General features: G+C 38.3%; 1 protein-coding gene across 2 annotated transcripts; it reads right to left on the reverse strand.

The window, feature by feature from the left end:
* Positions 1-102: 102 nt before the first annotated feature.
* On the reverse strand, positions 103-23,029 carry LOC108441139 (probable E3 ubiquitin-protein ligase HERC4). Of its 2 annotated transcripts, XM_017720489.2 has the most exons (24): positions 22,703-23,029; positions 20,830-20,947; positions 20,658-20,734; positions 19,073-19,294; positions 18,315-18,406; positions 15,651-15,781; positions 15,324-15,451; positions 14,313-14,380; positions 14,102-14,214; positions 12,997-13,056; positions 12,799-12,901; positions 12,345-12,537; positions 11,839-11,996; positions 10,273-10,347; positions 9,538-9,591; positions 9,369-9,437; positions 9,115-9,252; positions 8,793-8,933; positions 8,529-8,695; positions 7,451-7,514; positions 7,317-7,375; positions 3,518-3,701; positions 3,323-3,422; positions 103-1,964 (listed from the first exon to the last, which is right to left on the reverse strand). In XM_017720489.2, exons 1-24 carry the CDS (start codon positions 22,941-22,943, stop codon positions 1,750-1,752), a joined length of 2,970 nt encoding a protein of 989 aa, XP_017575978.1. In that variant the 5' UTR covers positions 22,944-23,029; the 3' UTR covers positions 103-1,749. The 2 variants fall into 2 exon arrangements, with proteins under 2 accessions (XP_017575978.1, XP_037394246.1); XM_037538349.1 differs by lacking the exons at positions 9,369-9,437; positions 9,538-9,591; positions 10,273-10,347 and having other exon boundaries at positions 22,703-23,028.
* Between the last annotated feature and the right edge of the window lie 888 nt (positions 23,030-23,917).

The following is a 23,917-nucleotide window of genomic DNA, read 5'->3' on the forward strand; positions in this document are numbered from 1 at the left end:
TAAAGCATGTTTAATGTCTGCTGCAGAGCCCATCAGGAATAAGACTAACCGCATTAGACCTTTTCATCTTTGAAAACGATATTTTATTTATCTTTTTTTCATGTATTATTTACATGAACTTGTGCTTTTAATTATTATTAAACATTCATGTTATGATTAAAAAGTAAACAGGATGTTCACAGCTTCGGTTCAAGAAACAGAATGTATGCATAGCTACGTTAGATCTAAAGCATGTTTGCCTAAACATGACCTAAACTGTGAGGGAAAATAAATCATATCGCACTTATCAAAATAACCTTCACCGCAGAGCAGAGAAAGTAGCAGTATTACATCCACTCCGCTTTATTAAACATGGGGTTTATTAGCAACATGTCGTTGAAGCGAAGCACCAAACACCAAACAACCCCATAAGTAATTTTTTTGTTTTGTTAGTTTATTGTTTGTTTGTTTTTTTGCCAAGGGACATCTCTGCATCTCAAGAACTCTGTCTCGTCTTTGTGGCTGTGGTCTTCATAAGATTAGATGAGCTGTGGTCATCTCCCCGCTGAAAATAACAACACAGGCATTTCATGCTGGTTTATGCTGGTCTGCTTCTGGCTTAGCCGGTCACCCTAGCATGGTCCTACAAGTTGACCAGCAACAAAACACAGCATATTCTGGTTTTGGTGGTGACCTGTCGTGCTGCTGTATGCAGGTTCTTCTAGCAGGGCTAAGAGTCATGCGACCAGCATAATAGAGAAAAATCTGTGCACCAGCATTGCTAAGGTGTCTGATCCACATGCACCACTGCAACACACACTAAAATGCCACTAATACATGAGCGCTGAGAATGACCCACCATTCAGAACAATGCCTGCTTTTTGGTGGTCCGGTGGGCTAACAAAGTAGAAACAGATGATGCCCCTAAATGGTAAGTCATTTTAGCCCTATTTCAACTGTTATTTATTAAGTCGATTGATTGACTGATTGATTATCTATTTTAAAGACTACAAAAGCTCCTTCTGATAATCTTTCTTGAAGGTGGGAGAAACCTTAGAAACACTGAATCTGCTAAAGAGTCATTGTTTGGGTATGGACTGTTCAAAATTCTTTCTCACTAGGAATGCAGAAAGAAGCCTGGTAGCTAATGTCACTGCTATCAAATCATTATTGTTAGCAAGTTAGCAAGGTGGCTACCTGGCTCTCTAGATATTTTCTATGAATAATAGGGTGAAGTCCTTGTCTGAAGTGGCCATAAGGCAAGAGTTACACTAATGCTAGCATGGTTGAATAAATCAACCTACAGATCAGTGGCTATGCTAGCAGTCAGGATTGGCCAACAGCACAGGAATGCACGATAATGTATTTGCTTAATACCTGCTGGGTACTGTAGTGAAAGAACACCGAAAGAGGGAAAACCTGAAAATATTTAAAATGATGAATTCTGTCTAACTGATCAGGCTGGGGGGTCTAATACTGCTCTAAAACACTGCATAGCACAACAAATAACATAGCAATGCTAGTTTTAGGCCAGAATGCCCCTTGAATATATTAAAAAATATATTTAAATAAGCAAACATAATTTGTAACATTCAGTGAATATCTACAAATAAAAAGCTTGGGGTTATTTACACAGTAGTCTTCCATGACCTCTGTAGTCTTGATATACAATCACCCAGGTTCATGGACCATGGTCATGTTTTACTCTTAGTCTGTTAAAGGACATCTCATATCTCCACTAACACTTTACAGAACAGATCAAATGACTTTCTACATCTTCCCGAAATCCTCACAACAGGTGATGGCATGAATTAGTCTGTCTCCAAGTATTTGGATGTTGCTGTAGTTTGGAAGATGCAGCGTGCCGAAGCAGATCTGAGCCACTGGGAAACGCTTGTCTGCATCTTCATAGTCACATCTTACAATTTTCAGGTGCAGTTGAGAGAGGCCTCCCAAAGGCAAGCGGACTGTTGCATACATGAAAACTAGAAAAAAAAAAACAAAAAAAAAAAACAAATCTCAGGGACACTCAGCCAACCTCCTTATACTCTATACTCCACATTATACATTCTAGCTCAAATTAAGGGAAATCAAATTCTGATAAAATATTCTGCATAGACCAGATTTGTGTGCAACAATAAGGGTAAAGGTAAGGTCTGAAAAGCGTACCTTCTTCCCTGTACATCTTTTGTTGCCTATACTGTTGTACGAGCATTTAGAATCACTGTTTAATAATATGAACTCAGTTTTGTTGTGGGTAAATGTATAATATCATACAAACATTTTGTAAGTTTCAAACTATTTGCAGGATGTTATAACAGCACAGTTCCCAAAATGCTTTAAGTTGTGAACAAACCACTGGTTTATGTTTTGGTTTGTAGCTTATGACATTTCAAACTACACTATAATTAGTAAATTACACTTATCCATTTGACAATTGCTTCTAAACTACTGAATAGAAAAATAATTGGAATGCTAACATAATAGCAAAATTAACCTAACTTGTGGTATATTGTTATATTTTGTATTATCAATTTTTTATTTCACATTTATTATATATATATATATATATATATATATATATATATATATATATATATATATATATATATATATATATATATATATATATAAAATGTTATATATCTCACCAAAGAAAATTCCAAATTGACAGGACAAGTTTAAAATTTTCAGAGCAATTATGGAGCATTTCTATTTGTTCTAATTTGGTGAGCTTCCATGGGTCCTTGACAAACTAGTATATGTAACGTCCTGTTTTTGCGGCAGTTTTAACAATTAACATCCTAAAGCAATCATTTCTTGATGGTCATAACCACATGATACTTAAAATCGACATCATCAGACAAAGTTTCTTTGTATATCATAATGGAAATAAAATTGCAAATGCTTTTTAATTTTGTACAGAACTACAAAACACTTGCCAATCATGAAATCATGCCAAATGGGACAAAGAATTTTAGGAGTATTTTTTGAAAAGTTAAAGTGAGTAGATATGTGGGAGAGAGACTACATACTGTTTAATGGCACCTTTTTATGCATTTGAACTTTTTTTAAACTGAAAAAAAATGCTGTCGGACTGAAAATGTAGGCGTCACGTCATTGACCCATATACTATATGCATGTATACATATAAACATCATCATTTCAAAAAATAATCTTTAAATAAAGATGTGGGATTTTTTTTCTGACATCAAGTGGAATATAACATTTCTCAAGGCAATTTAATATCATCAGAGTAATCTGAACACATAACTGGTAAATAAAAATAATAAATAATACAGTAATAATAATTGTTTTATTTGTATCCAACTCTTAAACTCACTCAGAAACCTCTTCTTATGTTCTTCAGACAGCTCAAGGAAAACAGTCCAGAAATTTTGAATCAGTTTATCCAGGGGTCCACAGTGTTCATAAGTGGCAATCTGAGGGAAATACGACATACAAAAAATCCATTGTGCAATCAAAATAATATAAATAAGCAAAATAGCCCAGACTATCAAAACAGTTTGCGTTTTACCCTTCGGAGTTCTTCCCACTCATATTTAGATGTGCCGTAGAGTTGAAGCCTGAGTTCTTCAGGCAGAAACATCCTCCAGAAGTCGAAGCAGTTGCCACAAGAAAATCCTCTGGCAAATTCCTTGAACTGATACTCCACAGACTTGTTGAGAAAGAAGTCAACATACAAGTCCACATATTTCTGCCTGCAAAAGAATGAATAAACAGAGGCTGTGTTTGAACGTGATAGACGCTGCCTACGCATACAGTATATGAGTCATATCTGAATGAAACGTTTGCATAAAACGCTGCTTGCTGAGATTCCACCATCTGGCCATTTATAAAGGCAGCATAGATGTATCCTTCACTGCATTTCATGTCCCATAAAGACTGTTTTATGAGACCAGTAGTTTTTCTTTATTTTATCTGCATTAAACAACAAGCATTTTAGAACCATATACATTGCCAGGGCCTGCCATAAAGTGTGTGTGTGGGGGGGGGGGTTTAATATAATATAATAATATTATATTATCATTATCATCATCATCGTTGACTTCACACTGAGCTGCAAACCACTCCAGCGAGCGCTGGAGGCATCCATGTGATTCCGCCAAAAGAACAACATCACCTGCAAATAGCAGAGACGCCACTGGTCACCGCTCCGGCCTCCACACATACTGCCTTCCTGACCCCAGCTACGCCCTGACACTCTGTCCATGAATATCACGAACAAGACTGGAGACAGGGCACAACCCTGGTGGAGTCCAACGCTAACACTGAAAGAGTCTGACTTAATGCCGAGTATACAGACACAGGTCTGACTCCGGGAGTACAGAGATTGGACCGGAGGACCTTCCACAAGATATCTCGAGGAACATGGTCATAAGCCTTCTCCAAGTCCACAAAACACATGTTGACTGGGTTGGCAAACTTCCATGCCCCCTCAACAATCTGTGAGAGGGTGAAAAGCTGGTCCATTGTTCCATGGCCAGGACGGAATCCACATTGTTCCTCCTCAATCTGACGTTCAACTATCGGTCAGACTCTTCTTTCCAGCACCTTTGCATAGACTTTCCCAGGGAGGCTGAGCAGTGTGATACCCTGATAGTTGGCACACACCCTCCGGTTCCCCTTTTTAAAAATAGGGACAACCACCCCAGTCTGCCAGTCCAAGGGTACTGTTCCCGAGGTCCATGCAATATTGCAGAGGCATCTTAGCCACGACAGCCCCACAATATCTAGAGCCTTAAGCATCTCTGGACGAATCTCATCCATGAAAGTCCACGGAAATGGAACTTGACACCCCAGGAGCCTCTCGCCCTGACTCCCATAAGGGAGGCACGTCTCCCGGATTAAGAAGTTCCTCAAAGTGCTCCTTTAACCGACCAACAATATCCTCATTTGAAGTCACCCTTGCCGAATACAGCTTGGGCACAGCCACCCCGACCACTCCTGAGTGTCCAGAACGAAAGTCTTTTTCCATGGCATCACGAAACTCCTCCCATGCCCTGGATTTCGCAGCTGCCACCTTTTTAGCCTGTCTGTACCTATCTGCTGAATCGGGAGTCCTTCGGGCCAACCAGTCCCTAAAGGCCTCTTTCTTCAGCTTGACGGCCTCCCTCACCACCAGTGTCCACCAGGAGGTTCTTGGGTTACCACCCCGACAGGCACCTACAAGCTTTTGGCCACAGCTACACCTGGCAGCTTCCACAATGGAGGTTTTGAACAGGGTCCATTCAGACTCCATGTCCCCTACCTCCTCTGGGACATGAGAAAAGCTCTCCTGGAGGTGGGAGTTGAAATCATTCCGAACAGGGGCCTCTGACAGTCGTTCCCAGCACACCCTCACTATTTGCTTGGGCCTACCGGATCTGACCATCAGTCTTCCTTGCCATCTGGTCCAACTCACCACCAGATGGTGATCAGTTGACAGCTCAGCACCTCTCTTCACCCTACTGTCCAGAACATATGGTCCCAAGTCAGATGAAACGACAATAAAGTCGATCATTGACCTTTGACCCAAGAAGCCCTGGTACCATGTACACTTATGAACATCCTTGTGTTCAAACTTGTTTTTCGTTATGGACAATCCATGCCTGGCACAGAAGTCCAATAACAATTCATCATTCAGGTTTAGATTGGGCAGGCCATTCTTCCCAATCACGCCTCTCCAGGTCTCCCAGTCATTGCCAACGTGAGCATTGAAGTCTCCCAATAAGACTATGGAGTCTGTAGGTGGGACCCTTTCCAGAACCTCGCCCACTTGCTCTAAGAAGGCTAAATACTCTGACCTGTTGTTTGGTGCATAAGCGCAGACAACAGTCAAAGCTTTCCTCTCTGCGATTTTAATTCGCATTGAGGCGACCCTCTCATCCACCGGGACAAACTCCAACTGCATGGTCACCAGCCGGGGACTTGTGAGTATCCCCACACCCACCCGGCACCTCTCACCCTGTGCAACCCTTGAGTAGGAGAGAGATCAACCCCTATCCAGGAGTTTGGTTCCAGAGCCGACACTTTGGGTGGAGGTGAGCCCAACTATATCTAGGTGGTACCTCTCAACCTCCTGCACAAGTTCCGGCTCCTTCCCCCCCCCAGTGAGGTTACATTCCATGTACCAAGAGCTAGTTTCTGCTGCAGGGGCCTAGGCCACCAAGGGCCTCCCCGCAATCTCCCACTGCCGTGCCGTATTGCCGTATATTATATTATATTATATTATATTATATTATATTATATTATATTATATTATATTATATTATAATAAAATGATATTATACCAACCCCTTAAATTCTCAGGCATATTACATACTAGAGTTTATTATCCAGTAACTACAATGACCTAAACGTAAACCATCTGAGCTATTCTGAGGTATAGAAGAGTTTACAAAAAAAGTTTTGTTCTAAAATATATGAGAAGAATGACTGAAAGGTTATGATAACAAAAACAGTCCAATTAACTCAAACAAATTCTAGCCAGTGGAGCACATTTGTAAACATAACACAATTTTCTCCAGGTTTACACTATATCACTATCATTCAAATTATAGCATAGTCTCACTTCTTTTTGTTTAACTGTTAGCACTGGAAGCCTATCAAAAATATCTGTGCATTCTTTTAAACCCATAATGCACTTTTCTGCCATAAGTACAGAAAATAAAAGTAACCAGGAAAATTACACAACTATTTTAAATCTGCCATGCCTTGATTTGCCTCCTGTTTGTAAAAAGTCATTGTTCCAGATTGTAGATTCTGCTGAGAACTTCAATGGATCACCCATATAGTTACAGATATCTCACCACACACTGAGAGATTTTGCCACTATGGCATAGAATGTAAACATTTGATCCTTTTTTGAAATGCTGGTGAACTGTAAATCCTGTAGACGATGTGGATGCATACTTGTTTGCCACTGCCATCTGGGACTCCACTTTCAAACAAGTGCTAATTGAGCAAAGTTGAAAGAACCATATATATATAGTTTGTGTACAAATACAACACTTTGGGTATTAACCGTTCAGCATGTAAAACTAAAAGACTTTTTTCTGAGTAAAAGCTACTGTCGTCTAATGCTAACAGTTAGCAGTGAAGTATCTATATTAGTAACAACATGATGTATCACTGCCTTTGAAGCATGTCTAAAATGCATTTTCACTGCCTTCTAAGGCACTGATTATGAGACAGCACAGGCGACATAACATCCAGACGTCTCCCTTCAGCTTCAGACACAGTTTAATGCAAATGAGCCTGTTTTTCATGAATATCATTATGTGTGTAGATTGCTGTGTGTGAGGAATAAGTGAAAAATGACAAGAAAAACATACCTGTTGACTTTGGTGACAGGGATTTGTCTTCCATTCGGAATGAGCTCTTTGCCCTGTACCTAAAAGAAACTATACTCACATACATATACTTCAAAACCTAAACGTACAGCAATAAATGTTTAATGATTTCTTACTGTGAAATCCAAACAAAAAATCTCCTCAACTTCCTCATCTTCCATCAGTACATTTTTCAGAGACCTGAGGTAGCAACAAATACAACATAATTAAAAAAAAGCATTTAAATAAAAAACAAACAATAAAAATTCTATATATCTATATAGGGATTTTTAATAAGCTAAAGATGCCCATAGTTGTTGACAACACACAAATAAAGTAACATACAGCATACTAGGAGAAAAAACAAGATGACTTGGTTTGTAAGTCTTTTTAAATGATCATTCGAAGACTACACTTATTATTCAGTAACTGCTTTAAATTATTCAGTAACTACTATAAATCACTACTACTATAAACTTCTATTAATAATTCAGAATCCACTATACATTAATATATATTACTCAGTAAATTTTATAATTAATTCAGTACCAACTAAATATTATTCAATATTATTATATAACTTTTATATATTATTTAGTAGCTACTATAAATCATTCATTAACTACCACAAATCTTTCAGTACCTACTATAAATTATTCCATAACTACTATAAATCATTCAGCAACTGCTAAAAAGTATTTAGCAACCACTAATAACATTCAATGACTTATAGAAATCATTCAATAACTTATAAAATTGATTTAGTAACTGCTAAAATCATTCTGTAACTGCTATAAATTGTTAAGGATCTACTACAAATCTTTCAGTAACTACTATAAATTATTTCGTAACTGCTAAAAATGATACAGTCACTACTATAAATCATTCAATAATTACTATACATTATTCATTAACTACTAAATAACATTCAGTAACTATACTACAGTATATGGTTGATATGATTTTTAATAGTTATTGAACAATATACAGTATTCAACAACTATTAAAAATCATATTAACTGTAGAACTATACAATAAACTATATAATAGAATACTATAAATCATTTAGTAGCTGCTGTTACCCTAATATATATGTGAGTCCACACTTTAGTTCCTCACTCTCATAACTACTAACTACACACATTAGTTTCATAGCAGCTACTGAATATTCATGGTAGTGAGGGTTTAAGGGGTTAACAGACAATGGCTCTGAACCTGGCTTCCACTGGGGACAGCTCCTCCAGGTCACTGAGAGTGGGACTCAGGTGCAGTAGCTTCTTGAAGAGCGCCAATGGGAAGCCGATGTTTAAGTAACAGTGATTATAAAAGGCCATTCCACAGATGACGCCGAGATAGTAAAACTCATCACTGCTTCCAGAGGTCTATACCAGACAGGAAAACAGGAGCAACAGTTTTGTATTCATTTGCCATACAAGAGCAAGCCTTTTGAGAAAAGCCACATGTTGACCATAGACTCACATCAGCAGAGAACCAGAAGAGACCTGAGTCTTTAGAGGCTTGAATCACGCTGGAGGCTTTTCTTATATCCTGACTAAGCAGTGTGAAGAATTCTGTACACAAACCTCCAGCATCAAACCCATCCTCCAGGAAAAAGTTCACCTTTAAGAAGAGACCATGATAGATAGATAGATAGATAGATAGATAGATAGATAGATAGATAGATAGATAGATAGATAGATAGATAGACAAACAGACAGACAGATTGATTGATTGATTTAATTGATCGATCGATTGATAAATTCACTTTAGCTAATTTAACCTAAGTTTAATAGTTACAGACCTTTAATGGGAGGGAGAAATCAGGAGGAGTTGTTCTCAGATATGCAAGAGTATCTGCTAGCACCATGTCTCTCTTCACACACAGTGAGTTTTCACAGACGAGTGGAGGATCCACATTCTTTTGTCTTTCCTGCAAAAACTTGAGGCACAAAATAATAAATAGAGCAACACATCAATACAATGAAGATTAATAATGATCGATGGAGTGGATTTGAATACAGCCTCTGCAGCGTCTGACGGAGTGAGTCTACTTACACTGAAAAGAAAGCGTTTAGACCTCAAGTCAAGAATGAAAGGGTAACAACAAAGACAGTCCACATTTTTCTAGGGGAAAAAAAAAGTAAATAAATAAATAAATAAATAATGCCACACTACAAAACAGGAAATGCAATATACAATATACAAACGAATCAAGGTTGATTACCATAAAGTTGAAAAAAACTGAACATTTTTGCTGATCACTGAGGAAAAATGGAACCTGTTCAAACGCAAAGAGACAGTAACATTAATGCAGAGACCTACAGCACAACAAACTTTCAGCAGTCATGTGCATGTCACATATCATGGACAGTCAGTTTTGTATGCTAATTTTAGTCCAGTTACTCTCTTGAATTCTTTTGTATGTCCACATCCTGACTTATTGTTACATTTTAGTAGTTTTTTTTAATTATGAAATGATGAATAGATGTCTGGACACCGGAGGCCTGCACAGACATCTTAAACCTGCCTATGTAAAATCTCAAATCTACACCTGAAAAATATGTTAAACATTCTGATTTAAAAACAGTTGTGCCATTTAACATTTTTTATTGTTTTATTCCACAGACAAGCTGTTGGCTGTTCTACAGCACTGTTTAAGTAAGTCACAGTGTATAGCTGAGAGCAAACTGTGGAAACGTAAACTGTAACACCAAATAAACTACAGAACAATAATGATATTAAAAGTAAAACACTAAGCAATGATCATTTAGACTATAAACATTGGTGATTTTTAGGGAGGAGCAACTAAACACTGTGACAAGCTTAAAATGTGTGACGGAAAAGATTTTAAAACATTTACAGTACAAGCCTTCATATTCTTTTCACAGCTGCCTGAATGCTACACTTTCACCAATATGAATGTGAATATTAATTTCTGTGGAATTATTTCAGTACTTACAGAGGCAAAGACCTCAAAGAGCTCTTTGATGTAGAAGTAATCATCCATCAACCGTGAGGCTCTCTTGCTATTAATCTGAGTGAAAGTATTAAAATGCTCAAATATCGCAATGATAAGGACATTTAATCATAATAATAACCAATAATGACATAACATCGCTAGATAATAATTAGATAAAAGCAACATTACACCATGAAATCATTACATCATCGGATCATTAATAATACAATATTAATAAGATATTGACATTAAATTGTCAGATAATAATAATCTGATAGCAGCAATAAAATGCTGATAGATAATATTTTGATAACTTGAAATAATTAGACAATAATCTGACAACAACATGGAATCATAAGATAAGATTAATCTGAAAATGGCAGCAAATCATTAGATAGTTATAATAATGATAATCTGATAACAGATTAAATCACCTTTTAACAGTAATAATCTGATAATAGCATTAAATAATTTGAACATTATACTACACAAAATAAGTAGACAATAATTTGATAACAACATGGAATCATTATATTAGAATAATCTGAAAAGGTAGTAAATAATTAGATAATAATAAAAAACAATTATAATAACAGCATTAAACCATTAGATAAGAATAATAATCTAATAATAACAGTCAATAATTAGATAATATTTTGATAACACAAAATAATTAGACAATAATCTGATAACAACATGGAATCATTAGATTAGATTAATCTGAAATGGTACTAAATAATTAGATTCTAATAAAAATAATAATAATAATAACATCATTACATCATTAAGTAAGAATAATAATCTGACAACAACATTCAATAATTGGGTAACATTTTGATAGCACAAAATAATTAGACAATAATCTGATAACAACATGGAATCATTAGATTAGATTCATACGAAAAGGTAGTAAATAATTATATTATAATAAAAATATTAATAATAACATCATTAAATCATTAGATAAGAATAATAATCTGATAATAACATTAAATAATTTGATAATATTTTCATAACACAAAATAATTAGACAATAATCTGATAGCAACATGGAATCATTAGATTAGATGAACCTGAAAGGCAGTAAATAATTAGATAATAATAAAAATCATAATAATAACAGCATTAAATCAGTAGATAATGATAATAATCTAATAATAGCATTAAAGTATTAGATATTTTGAGAACATGAAATAATATGTAAATCTGATAAAGTATATTATATGATTGGAAGTTTATGATGGTGGTTGGTTAGTGTAGTGGATAACACCTCTGACTTCGACGCTGTAGACTGGGGTTCAATCCCCCACCAGGGCAAGCTCCCTACACTATACCAATAAGAGTCCTTGGGCAAGACTCCTAACACCACCTTGGCCTACCTGTGTAAAATGATCAAGTTGTAAGTAGCTCTGGATAAGAGCGTCAGCCAAATGCTGTAAATGTAAAATGTAAATGTTGAAAAAAGAAAAGTCTGGCTAACAGGAGGTGTGTGAGTGTGTATGTGGAAGAGGGTGAGAATGGAGGGAGTGATAACAGGAAAAGATGAATGAAATCTGTAATCCTCACATCGTGCAGTTTGTGCAGAACCTTTAGAAGAAACGATGCTTCGTCCCAGCGGTTGCAGATCTGAGTTGTCATCTGGGAGATGAAGTGTGCCAATACAGAGTGAAAGACCTTCACCAGCGTTCTGTAGTAGTAATAGGGCAGTGTAGTCCACAGCCTTCCTGAGGACATTTTACAAGACAAGAGCATGTGCAACTTCTGAGCTGTTTAAAAGGTCAAGTAAATTTGATACACATGCATAGATACACGAATACATGCATAAACAAATAAGGTTGTAGCAATGCTGTGATATTACACACAGTACAAAAATGATGCATTAAAATATTTGATTGAAATATGTAGATCATTTCCACACTGATGACATATATCACACTACTAGATACTGTGTTGAACTGATAATATATGTGATTTATGCTCAAATGATGTACACATTTTAAGTAATTCAACAAGGTGTTCAGAGTAGGTCTTAAGTAGGTAATAAACATCAAGGTCTCTAAACAGGGACATACTTAAGACACTCAGTGACTCCTGATCCAGGTGTAAAATGGCAGAAGCCAGGTCTACAGCGAGCTGCTTTCCATGCTGTTGTTTGTTCAGCACTCTGAGGAGCTCAGGCAGGATGAGGTAAACTCTCAGAGCTTCAACACCAGGAGCAGTGGAGCCCAGAGACCGGAGCAGATTCTGCCTCACTACACTTTCCACCTGAGAGGAAAATTCAGCCTCTGATTTCAGCCTCATAACCACAATTTAAATGACGTCTACAGTCTCATAGGCACAAATTCACATAAAATGATGTCTATTGTCTCAGAATCACAAGTCAACTCAAAACGACGACTATATTCTCATAGTCACAAGTCAACCTAAAATGATGTCTACAGTATCATATTCACTAGTCAATGTAAAATCGTGTCTCTACTAATGAAATCAAATTTAGCCTGTAACATGTTATCAACAGAGCAGTACCTCCAGTAAAATCTTCTGCTTTTGGGCCATCTTCTCAAAAGCAAGACGAGCCAACGACAAATCCAGACCAGACTGCCTTTCAGATGTTTTATAATGTTTATCACTGTTAATGATACAAGTGAACAACCTCAGACATTAATACGCTGAAACAATCACAAACACAAATTCTGAAAAATGAGTCACAAAATCCATTTATACCTTTTGTCAATGAAGCTGCCGTTGATGCACGATGCCGATGAGAACATTTTCTTGATTTCACTATCAAGACAGAGAGAATAATAAGCTGGATAATTGGTCTCATGCAAAGTGAAAATGACCATTACGTACACTATATTCATTTTCAACATCAGGAAAAAAGCAGGATTAGTGACGCTTCCAATCAAAAACAAATTACCCGCTCCTGATCATGTTATATATCCCTAAACATGCAATGATCATCCATCAGGCTTGACTGGTTGTTGTGCATATGATTTGAAGAGTCTTTACTTCTGTTCCTTTGACTTTCTCCTGGCTAATGCAGAGGTAAATATCTCATTTAGCCATTTTAGACACTCATGAGAAATGTCTAAGGCAGCTAAGGTGTGTGTGGGTGAATAATAGTGTTTCTGTGATGGAGAACATAATGTCGGTGACTCCTGTCTACTGCTTTTTCCCAAGAGTCACATTATTAGGAAATGCCATTTAGGTTAACACTGCCATTGCACTGAAATAAAGCAGGTTTGACTATCAGACACGAGGCCTCAGGGGAAAAAGTTCACTGTGCTGTTGGTTAGTCTAGCATGGGCAAGTCAACCTTTCCCAATATAGTTATGGGGTTCCTTACAGTAAAAGCTATGGACTTTTGGATGAGATACAAAAGTGAGTTCCAAACTCTCTGTTTAACAATACTCACCCAGATGTTCTAGCCTAAACGTCACACTCTGACACTCTGTAGGAAATGTGATCTCCTACTGATCCCCTTCTTCAAATTTTATTTTCCCTGACACATAAGTAATGACTGGAGTTGGTACTGACTCACAATGGCCTCTTCTCTAATGTGCACAGTCATGATGAGTCCACATTTACAGAAAAGAATTCTGTGTGGTCTAAAACAGTGTTTCTCAATGCTGGTACTGGAGGCCCACTGCGCTGCACTTCTTGGGGTTTTCCTTGCTCCCAACACACCTAATCCAACCAATCTCATTAACAGCCCAGTCAGGTTAAAGTGGCTGTGTTGATGTGCGGCACAGTGAGCCTCCGGGACCAGGGTTGAGGAGCACTGGTCTGGAAAAGTGTGCAAGTGCTATGATGCATTTACATATACCTTTTCACTCTGTTCCATGCTTTTGCGTTTTCGCAGTCTAAAATCCATCTGTCAATAATTCCATCATCCAATACTGACATCCCTCTGCATGAACCTGCTGAGATCTCACCATCCTTAGACACACAGAACATTTACCACAGTTGGAAAAAAAAACTATGTAGATCTATGAACTGTAAGGGGAAAAAAGACATCACTGAAGACTCTTGCTCACCTGAAAACAGGCAACAGAAAGATTTCCTCCAGCCATGATTTTCTCCACTGTCTGATTAGGGCTGCATTCTGTTTAACAACATTATAATATGGTTATATGGATCATTCTACTGAATCAGAACAAAGTCAGAGTTCAAAACTAATTTGAGCCTTTTAACTGGCTGAAACTTTAAAATCGCTTTCCGTGAATGACCCTACACCTTAATTATGTCGATTTTATTAAAACAAATGATTGAAAAATTCATTTCGTCACTAATAAAACAATCATAACACTGCTGAAACTTAGTTCAGTAGTTTCGGTAGTGACAGTATAAGTGGTGTCAATTTTAGCTCATTTTGGAAACTCTAGTCAGTACATGACTAGCAAACACAACTTTGAACAGATTTTGAATGCATAAAATAATATTTATCATTAAAACATAAAAGAGTGTACATTACTGTAGAAAATCTGTGTTTCAGTAGTGACAATTCTTAATGTTACACACTCATTTTTAGACCTTGGGACACATTTAATTTAAAACAACAGGATCGTACTGCTCTCCATGTGGCCATGAGGGACAGGGATGCAGTCTCACTGCTCTACAAGGCAGAGATGTGGCTAAAATAAGGTTCCGCCCACAAACTTTCAAGTAAAACTTTCAAGACTAAGGATATAGTTGGGGCCAGAGAGACCTTCCTAGACCTTCCACACAAAAAATGCCGCAGCACTATATGTGTAATATGTATTTAAGGGGGGTGTACTAAAATAGCAGTGAGGCCAAATGTTATTATTTTATTTTTATATCTTTATCTTAAGTGAATTATATGTAAAGTAACCATGCAATAAAATCACCAGCATCATACTATATTTTTAAAAATATTTGGAGAGGTTGTGTTTAAATGGCAAATATTTGGCCAATATTTGGCCAGGGGTGGCAAAGCTTTTGCATACGACTGTAAAATGATAAACATTTTTTTCCTTGCAGTAAATACACCCATTCAGTTTCTAAAGGTAGTTTATTATCGCACAAACCTGGTGGCAGGTGTACAGGAAGTGGCACACACTGATTGGTTCTCTGTCCATTTCCCAGCTCTCCTTGCTCTCCACGTCCAAACGAGTAGATCATTTTTGATGATCCAATCAGTGCCAGAGTGTGATGTCTTGAATTCAAAAGAACAATCACACATATCAACTAGTTCTGTATGACAATGGTACCACCATCTGTACCTGGATGATGCTCAACTCAAATATTTTACATCAGCATCTTTAAATTAATTTCCCAGAGTAGCAGAATAAGCACTAATAGGTATTCCAGGACATACTGTCTTAAGGCGGCAACACTTTTGGGCAGTTATTTACCGTCCACAGGCTATTTGGGACACTTTTGACCCCCAGAGTCCACCCAGCAGACGAGGTCGATGTTCATCTCTCAGTGAATTATGTCCGAGCTGCCCGTAACATCCTGACCCGAATGTGAACAACAGACCTCCCTAAAAATGTAAATATATAAGGAAAAATATTTTTGGCTTTGCTTACCTGTAAAACAATGTTCTATCACACTCAGTGACTTGATGAAGAGTGACACTGTTTCTGACTTTACAGGAACTTTAGTTGACTTTAGCTCTCCCGTGAACTGGTCAACCTTCTATAAAGGTTCTTAAACAGGGACTGAGCTAACCCCAGCCCCCCGTCACATACATACTCCACACATACAACTCTTTTGATGCTCTACTTGAACTATCTGGAACATGGCTGCTACACTGTGTTTACACTGTTTTACTCAGGTCTTTTTACTGCCTCAGTAACTGCTGTGTTTATGTCGGTCATCTGACTGTGTGACTCACAGATCACAGCATGTTAAATATCTCTGCACCTTATTTTACGACCTCATGTCCAGAAATGTGTGCTGTATCGGTGCTGCACTGTCCTGTCTATTTACTGTGTCTAATGTCTGTTTAATTTATCATATTTATTTACTTATTTTTTTATTTGCACACTGTGTCTGCACATTTGCACTTCGTACTTTTGTTCCTTGTTGCACCGTGATGTCCTTGGAGGAACATAATTTCACTCCACTGTGTACTTCTACATAGACAGAATGACAATAAAAGCCTCTTGACTTGACTTTACTTGATAATGAAGGCAGAATAAAGTCCAATCACAGAGAATAAAGGAAATACACTATATTTCCAAAAGTATTCATTCACCCATCCAAACCATTGAATTCAGGTGTTCCACTCACTTCCATGGGCACAGGTGTATAAAGCCAAGCATCTAGTCATACAGACTGCTTCTACAAACATTTGTGCAAGAATGGGTGGCTCTCAGTAGCTCAGTGAATGCCAGCGTGGTACCGTGATAGGAGGCCACCTGTGCAACAAGTCCAGTTGTGAAATTTCCTTGCTACTAAATATTCCACAGTCAACTGGTCAACTGGTGGTATTATAACAAAGTGGAAGCAATTGGGAACAACAGCAACTCAGCCATGAAGTGGTAGACCACATAAAATGAGCGGGGTCTACGGATGCTGAGGCACATATTGCACAGAGGTCACCAATTTTCTGCACAGTCAGTCGCTATAGACCTCCAAACTTCATGTAGCCTTCAGATTAGCTCAAGAACAGCACATAGCGAGCTTAATGGGATGAGTTTCCATGGCCGAGCAGCTGCATCCAAGCCTGACATCACCAAGCGCAAAGCAAAGTGTCAGTGTTTTAAAGCGCCGCCACTGGACTCTAGAGCAGTGGAGACTTCTTCTCTGGAGTGATGAATCGTGCCTCTCCGTCTGGCAATCCGATGGACGAGTCTGGGTTTGGCGGTTGCCAGGAGAACGGTACTTGTCTGACTGCATTGTGCCAAGTGTAAAGTTTGGTGGAGGGGGGATTATGATGTAGGGTTGTTTTTCAGGAGTTGGCCCCCTTAGTTTAAGTGAAAGGAGCTCTTAATGCTTCAGCAGACCAAGAGATGGACAATTTCATGCTCCCAACTTTGTGGGAACAGTTTGGTGATGGCCTCTTCCTGTTCCAACATGACTGCACACCAGTGCACAAAGCAAGGTCCATAAAGATCGGTGAGTGAGTTTGGTGTGTAAGAACTTGACTGGCCTGCACAGAGTCCTGACCTCAACCCGACAGAACACCTTTGGTATGAATTAGAGCAGAGACTGTGAGCCAGGCCTTCTCGTCCAACATCAGTGTCTGGCCTCACAAATGCGCTTCTAGAAGAATGGTTAAAAATTCCCATAAACACACTCCTAACCCTTGTGGAAAGCCTTCCCAGAAGAATTGAAGCTGTTATAGCTGCAAAGGGTGGGCCGACATCATATTAAACCCTATGGATTAATAATGGGATGTTATATGCGTGTGAAGGCAGACAAGCGAATACTTTTGGCAATATAGTGTAGTTTGGATAAAAGAGTCCAGGCAGTAATAGGAAACTTAAAGATAGAGGTGGGCAATATGGCAAATTATAATATCATAATACATTTTTACAATACATAATATGCATCACAATATTTTAACATTTTTTCTTAGATTCAATCATTTGGAAAAGACAAATTAGAACCAGTAGTAACTGCAAGGTACTGCTGGTTCTACAGGTTCTGATAGAACCACAAATGTAATAATAGTAATAATAATAAATCTACAACAACAATGATTTTTATCCAGTGTTTTACAAACTATACTGAGCTATATCCAATTAAACAGGCCTAAGAGTCTACAGCTGACTTAGCTTCAGTCCTGCAAGACCTGTGATGCAGGATTCAGTGCATAACAAAACAAAGACCATAATTCATAACAAATACCATGATTCATAACAATGCAACACGGCAAGATAAACCCTGCCAAAAGTCTCACTGTTTACCTGAACTGACCCTTCAGTGGTCAGGACTCGCTGGTGGGCCCAATGTTTTATAACCTAAGAACAGCTCAGCCAATTTGCACTGAAACCCCTGTGGTTACTGAATAATAAGTGTTAGTATGTAATATGTCTGAGATTTTAAGGGGAAACATCTGGACTAACCTTTGTTAGAACAGCAGTATGGTCCTCTCCACACGAGATGAACACTGTCTTCTTTTGGTTCAAGCTCTTCACACAGACAGGAACATACCTTTCTGTAAAAGACGTAAGGACACATGACGTCACTGAACATATGGCTGTCAGATCAGGTAAAAAAATCAAGAACTCGACGTTGACTGTGAAGTGCACAGATTTTCAACCAGCAGATCACTTTTTAAACGTTTTTCTTTTAAATGCCTCCTATATGTCTTTATACCTCTTGTAAATACACATAGTTACTGAACTCACTGAAAACATTTTGCTTATCAGAAACAAACGCATTCAGTTGTGTGCAAAAGTTCGGGTGTCGCTCAACAGTGAAAAAAAAATGTAATGCATTTTATTTACTGTTTATTTGCTGAATTTTTGACATGGTAAAAAAAAAGTGGCCTGTGCAAACCGAATGACACATTTTTAATCTTATATTTTATGTCATGATTTTACTAATGTGTTAACTTCACAATATAAAATATTATAATAAACAGAAATTGTGCAATACCACACAATACCAGAAAAAGTTAACCAGGATGAAAATTTAATTTCAGATAAAAAACAAGTGCGTACATTTCTGAATGTTATCATAATTAACTATAGTCATTATTGACATTCTCGAGTGTTTGCAGTTGAATTGATACCTTCTCATAGATGTTTCATCAGATGTAGCCATGTTACATTTTACACCCCTACACATCACCACAGGAGTACCATAGTGAGGTAAATACCTTCTTTGTCCCCCAGGCCCAGCTGTCCGGCACTGTTCCTGCCCCATCCGAACACAGCTCCAGAGAGAGAAAGGGTAAAGCTGTGGTTTCCCCCAGCACTGATCTGAGCCAGTGGGATCCCATCCAGAGACTTAAGGGGCTGCGGAGACAGAGAGCTGGGCTTATCTTTCCCCAAACCCAGCTGACCACTGGAATTCTGACCCCATGTGAACAGCTGACCATCTAAGAGAAAACATGAAGTGCTGTTAATTACAAAACCAATTTCAAAAAAGTAGGGACAGCAGGGAAAATGCAAATAAAAACTAAAAGCAGTGATTTATAACTCCACTTTAACTTGATGGAATGAAAACAGTGCCCAGATGTTTAATGCTTTATTTTATCAATGTCATAGTTTTTTTTAAATATATATTAATTCTGAAATTGATGCCCACAGCATATCCCAATAAAGTTCTGACAGATGCAATGTGTTCATAAAACATGTTAAACAAGTGATGCAATTATGCCTATAAGGAGAATTCAGGAAAAGTCTAGTCCTCTATGAGCAAAGCTGGCTGACCACTTTGCCAAAAATGAACCCAGTAGTTTAAAAATAATGTTCCTCAGCCAGGGATTGCAATGTGTTTAGGTATTTCACCTTCTATGGTCTATATTATCATCAAAACATTCAGGAAATTCAGAGAAAAAGAAAGACTGAAAACCACAACTGAATGCCTATGGACTTCGAACACTCAGACACAGCACATTAAAAGCCATAAACATTAAAAACTGGCATATCTCTGTGATGGATATCACACATGAGCTTCAGAATACTTTAACAAACCAATAATCATTGTCTGTTACAGCATCCATACATGCAGGTTCTCCAGGCCAAAGAAGAAAAGGACCATCCAGATTGTTGTAAGCATAAAGTTCAAAAGTCAGTGTCTGTTATGATGTGAAGGAGGAACTAGTGGATTACTTGAACATCTGCGAAAGCAACATTTACTCTGAACACATTTTGGAGCAACATATACTGCCTTTTAGACAATGCTGCATGTGACAACAGCATGGCTGGGTAATGAGAGAGTGCGGGTGCAGTCCAGAACTGTCGCCCATTTAAAATGTGCCATATTACACTCAAAATGCGTCAATGAAGTCATTGTACGGTTGCATAGCTGAGGACCTACACAACTGAATAACAGCAAAAAATTCAGCTTTCAAAACCGGACCAGTTTTTTGTCCTCAGTTCCCAAATGATTATAAAGTGGTGTTAAAAGGAACAGTGTATGTAACACAGTGTAACACAGTGGTAATCAAGCTTTCTGTTCCAACTTTTTCAGAATGTGCTGCAGGTATCAAGCATATCAGCATAGTTATTACCAAAAACGTTGAAGTTCATATAGAAAAAAAATCACTGCAGTCTGTTTTATTAGCATTTCACGTACTGCCCCAACATTTCTTGGAACTGAGTTTGTAATGCATGATGGCAAGTAAATAAACAGCTACAATATCATACGAATATAAAGTATCTGTTCAGTAGGATACATCAAAATGGTATAGTTTTACCCTGTGAGTGATGTGTTTATCAGAATAAACTTCAGTTTACCTTTGGTTAGCACAACTGAGTGATCATCTCCGCATGCAACTTGTACAATCTGTTTGTTAGTCAAGCTTCTGAAGGGCCTACACATGCAAAAAGGAGATATGCATCTTGGTAAAACTAGAAAAAAAGATCTCACAGTGTAGTATTCTCCACTGTACTCGGTAGTTAGACTTACTTGGTTATGGTAGACTGCTCACTCCACTCCCACACCATCCCTGCCTGTGTCGCAAGCACCACATGGTGCTTTCCACTACTGAGAGAGTGAATTTGCTCTTTCAACGTTATATTAAATCCTGAAAAAAACGGGAATTTATTTGTAATGTTGCCATATTTTTTGTCATTATACTACTGATACTACTGAGCTTAACAATTATTAACAGGGATCTTGTTAACAGAAAGTTGCTGCATATATAATAGACAAAAGTATTGGGACACCCCTCCTAATTATTGAATTTAGATGTTTCAGCCACATCTATTGCTAACAGGTGGATTAAGCACAAAGCCTTGCAGTCTCAATAGATAAACACTGGCTGTAGAATGGGTTGTATTGATGAGCTCAGTGACTGTCATAAGAGGCCACCTCTGCCACAAGTCAGATTGTGATGTTTCTGTCCTGACAGATCTGCCCCAGTCAACTGTAAGTGCTATTGCTGTGAAAAAGAGTGTCTAGGAGCAACAACAGCTTAGGCACGAAGCAGAGACCTGACCTCAACCCTATCGAACACCTTGGGGATGAACTATAATAGAGAGCGAGGCCCTCTCGTCCTCTCGTCTCACATCACAAATGCTTTTCTGGATGAATAGGCAGAAATTCCCACAGACACACTACAAAATCTTGTAGAAAGCTACCCAGAAGAGTGGAAGCTGTTACAGCTGCAAAAGGGGACCCAATCCATATTAATGTCTATGGGTTTAGAATGTCCCAATGTCCCAAAACATTGTGAATATAGTGTGTGTGTGTGTGTGTGTGTGTGTGTGTGTGTGTGTGTGTGTGTGTGTGTGTGCATATATATATATATATATATGTACATATTTTTCAGTCATTTCAATGCATGTTTTCTAAAATTAGAAAATCAACAAAACGTAATGTAATCTGAGCTTTGACCAGGGTTTTTAAATTGTATATATATGGACCACTGGTTCTCGTGGTCCAAACCACAGTCCCCACCAGATAACGTCTGGTGAGGAGAACCTCCACTTAGTAATGTCTTCCATGTTTTACAGACACAGATGACGCTCCTGATCAAGTCTAAAATGAATGGTGGCCTAAAAAGCTTTTGTGCAAAATTACATTTGTGAATGAATAATCCTATTTATACATACTAATGCAGTTATCTTCTCGACCCAGAACAATAGGAAATATTTCAACATTACTGGTACACTTTTTTACTTTTTTCAACTAATACTCAACAAGACTGCCTGTTTAGAGAGACACCTGAAGTGTTTCATGCCTCTGATAGCTCCCTCACAGAAAGTTATTGTTTACAGTGTTTACAGTTACGATGTCTGATATCTGAGACATTATTTTATGATAGTTTTAGCCCTTTAGACTCCCATCATGGTGGAGAGGCACTAGGACATTCTAATTCATAGTACCCAAAGGAAATGTATTAGTTATGGGTGAACAACATGGAGTTGTTTTATCATTATTGTGATGCATTATTTGATCATATGCTTTTCAAAACACTGTTTCTCTAGAATGTTTTTCTACAATGAACCATTTCACTACATGGTCATTCAAGCCACTCAAATCACTATAAACAACTTTGTTTACATCTCAAGCACTGAAGGATGCAGAAAATGGCAAATATCTGTGAAACTATTAGGCTTATTATAATGCAGGAAACAATAATAATGATAATAATAATAATAATAATAATAATAATAATAATAATAATAATAGTAGTAGTAAAAAAGGAAACAGAATAATAGTAAAAAGACAGATAAAGAAGCAGAACTCTAGCCAAAATAATGAACGCCAGCACTTAGTGCTTGGACCCCTAAAAATAATAACAAGTGTTTCTGGCTGAGAATCATTTGACACTCACGTTTGTACCGACTCGGCGCTTTTCCTCCTCTACTCGTCTGTCTTTCGTTCTGTCCTTCTTCACTCTGTCCATTCAGTAAAACCACAGTCACATTTCCGTCTGCAGTGAGAAACGCCAGCAGGCTGCGCTTGACAGACAGCTCGGAGAGTCTCTTAGAGCCGAGGATGTGTTTAAAACCATCCCCAAAGCTCAGACCCACGCCAGCGCTGCCCGGCGAGCTCAGTCCACCCCAATAAAACATGGGCGAAGCGAAGAAAAGCTCGAGCAGACTAAACCCTGCCGTCGCCAGCTAGCGGCTCTCTGAGGGCGGCGGCAGTGAGAGCTGAGCTGGAAAACGAAACTCGGCCGTAAACAGAGCGAAACAAAACCGAAACACACACTCAGGTCCAGGGAAACGCGGGTTCGTGTTGTTGTAAATGAAATGATGACGTATCGAAAGGCTTATGTCACTTTATTTCATTAACATGCTCATTAAGCTCCACTGGGGGCTCTACAGAGTGATCTGATGTGAAGTGCTCTGTTCCAGAGAAACTTGCCGACTCAGAACTGGTCACAGTGGTGGTGATGGGAACCAGACGTCCGAAGAGGTTAATGCCTCTAAAAGCTCCCACACAGAAAGCTGTTATATGGAATGGTTCGGTGTACACTCACCGGCCACTTTATTAGGCACACCTGTTTAGCTGCTAGTCAGCCAGTCACATGGACACAACTCACTGCATTTAGGCCTGTAGAGGTGGTCAAGGCAACTTGCTGAAGTGCAGAACGAGCATGAGAATGAGGGAGAAAGGACATTTAAGTGACTTTGAACGTGGTTGTTGGTGCCAGACGGGCTGGTCTGAGTATTTCAGAAACTGTTGATCTACTGGGATTTTTACCCACAACCATCTCCAGGGTTTACAGAGAACGGTCCGAAAAAGAGAAAATATCCAGTGAGCGGTCAGTTGTGTGGACGAAAATGCCTTGTTGATGTGAGAGGTCAGAGAAGAATGGTCAGACTGGTTCGAGATGATAGAAAGGCGACAATAACTCAAATAACCAACCACAATTTCTGAGGAACGCTTCCAACACTTTGTTGAACGTGCCACGAAGAATTAAGGCAGTTCTGAAGGCAAAAGGGGGTCCAGTCTTTTACTAACACGGTGTACCTAATAAAGTGGCCGGTGAGTGTAGACTGGTGTCTGACACACTGATTTATGACGGTTTTGTGACAAAGCT

Source organism: Pygocentrus nattereri, chromosome 5, assembly GCF_015220715.1.
Source record: "Pygocentrus nattereri isolate fPygNat1 chromosome 5, fPygNat1.pri, whole genome shotgun sequence".
Lineage (NCBI taxonomy): Eukaryota > Metazoa > Chordata > Actinopteri > Characiformes > Serrasalmidae > Pygocentrus > Pygocentrus nattereri.

What these genes read in the sequence shown, in the direction of transcription:
- LOC108441139 (XM_017720489.2), bottom strand. Translation starts at nt 22,943, where the DNA reads ATGTTTTATTGGGGTGGACTGAGCTCGCCGGGCAGCGCTGGCGTGGGT. An exon ending in AGCAGAAGATTTTACTGGAG is followed by an intron (nt 12,538 to 12,798) that starts GTACTGCTCTGT and finishes TTTTCCTCTCAG; the next exon opens with GTGGAAAGTGTAGTGAGGCA. An exon ending in TCTTCTGGTTCTCTGCTGAT is followed by an intron (nt 8,696 to 8,792) that starts GTGAGTCTATGG and finishes TGTCTGGTATAG; the next exon opens with ACCTCTGGAAGCAGTGATGA.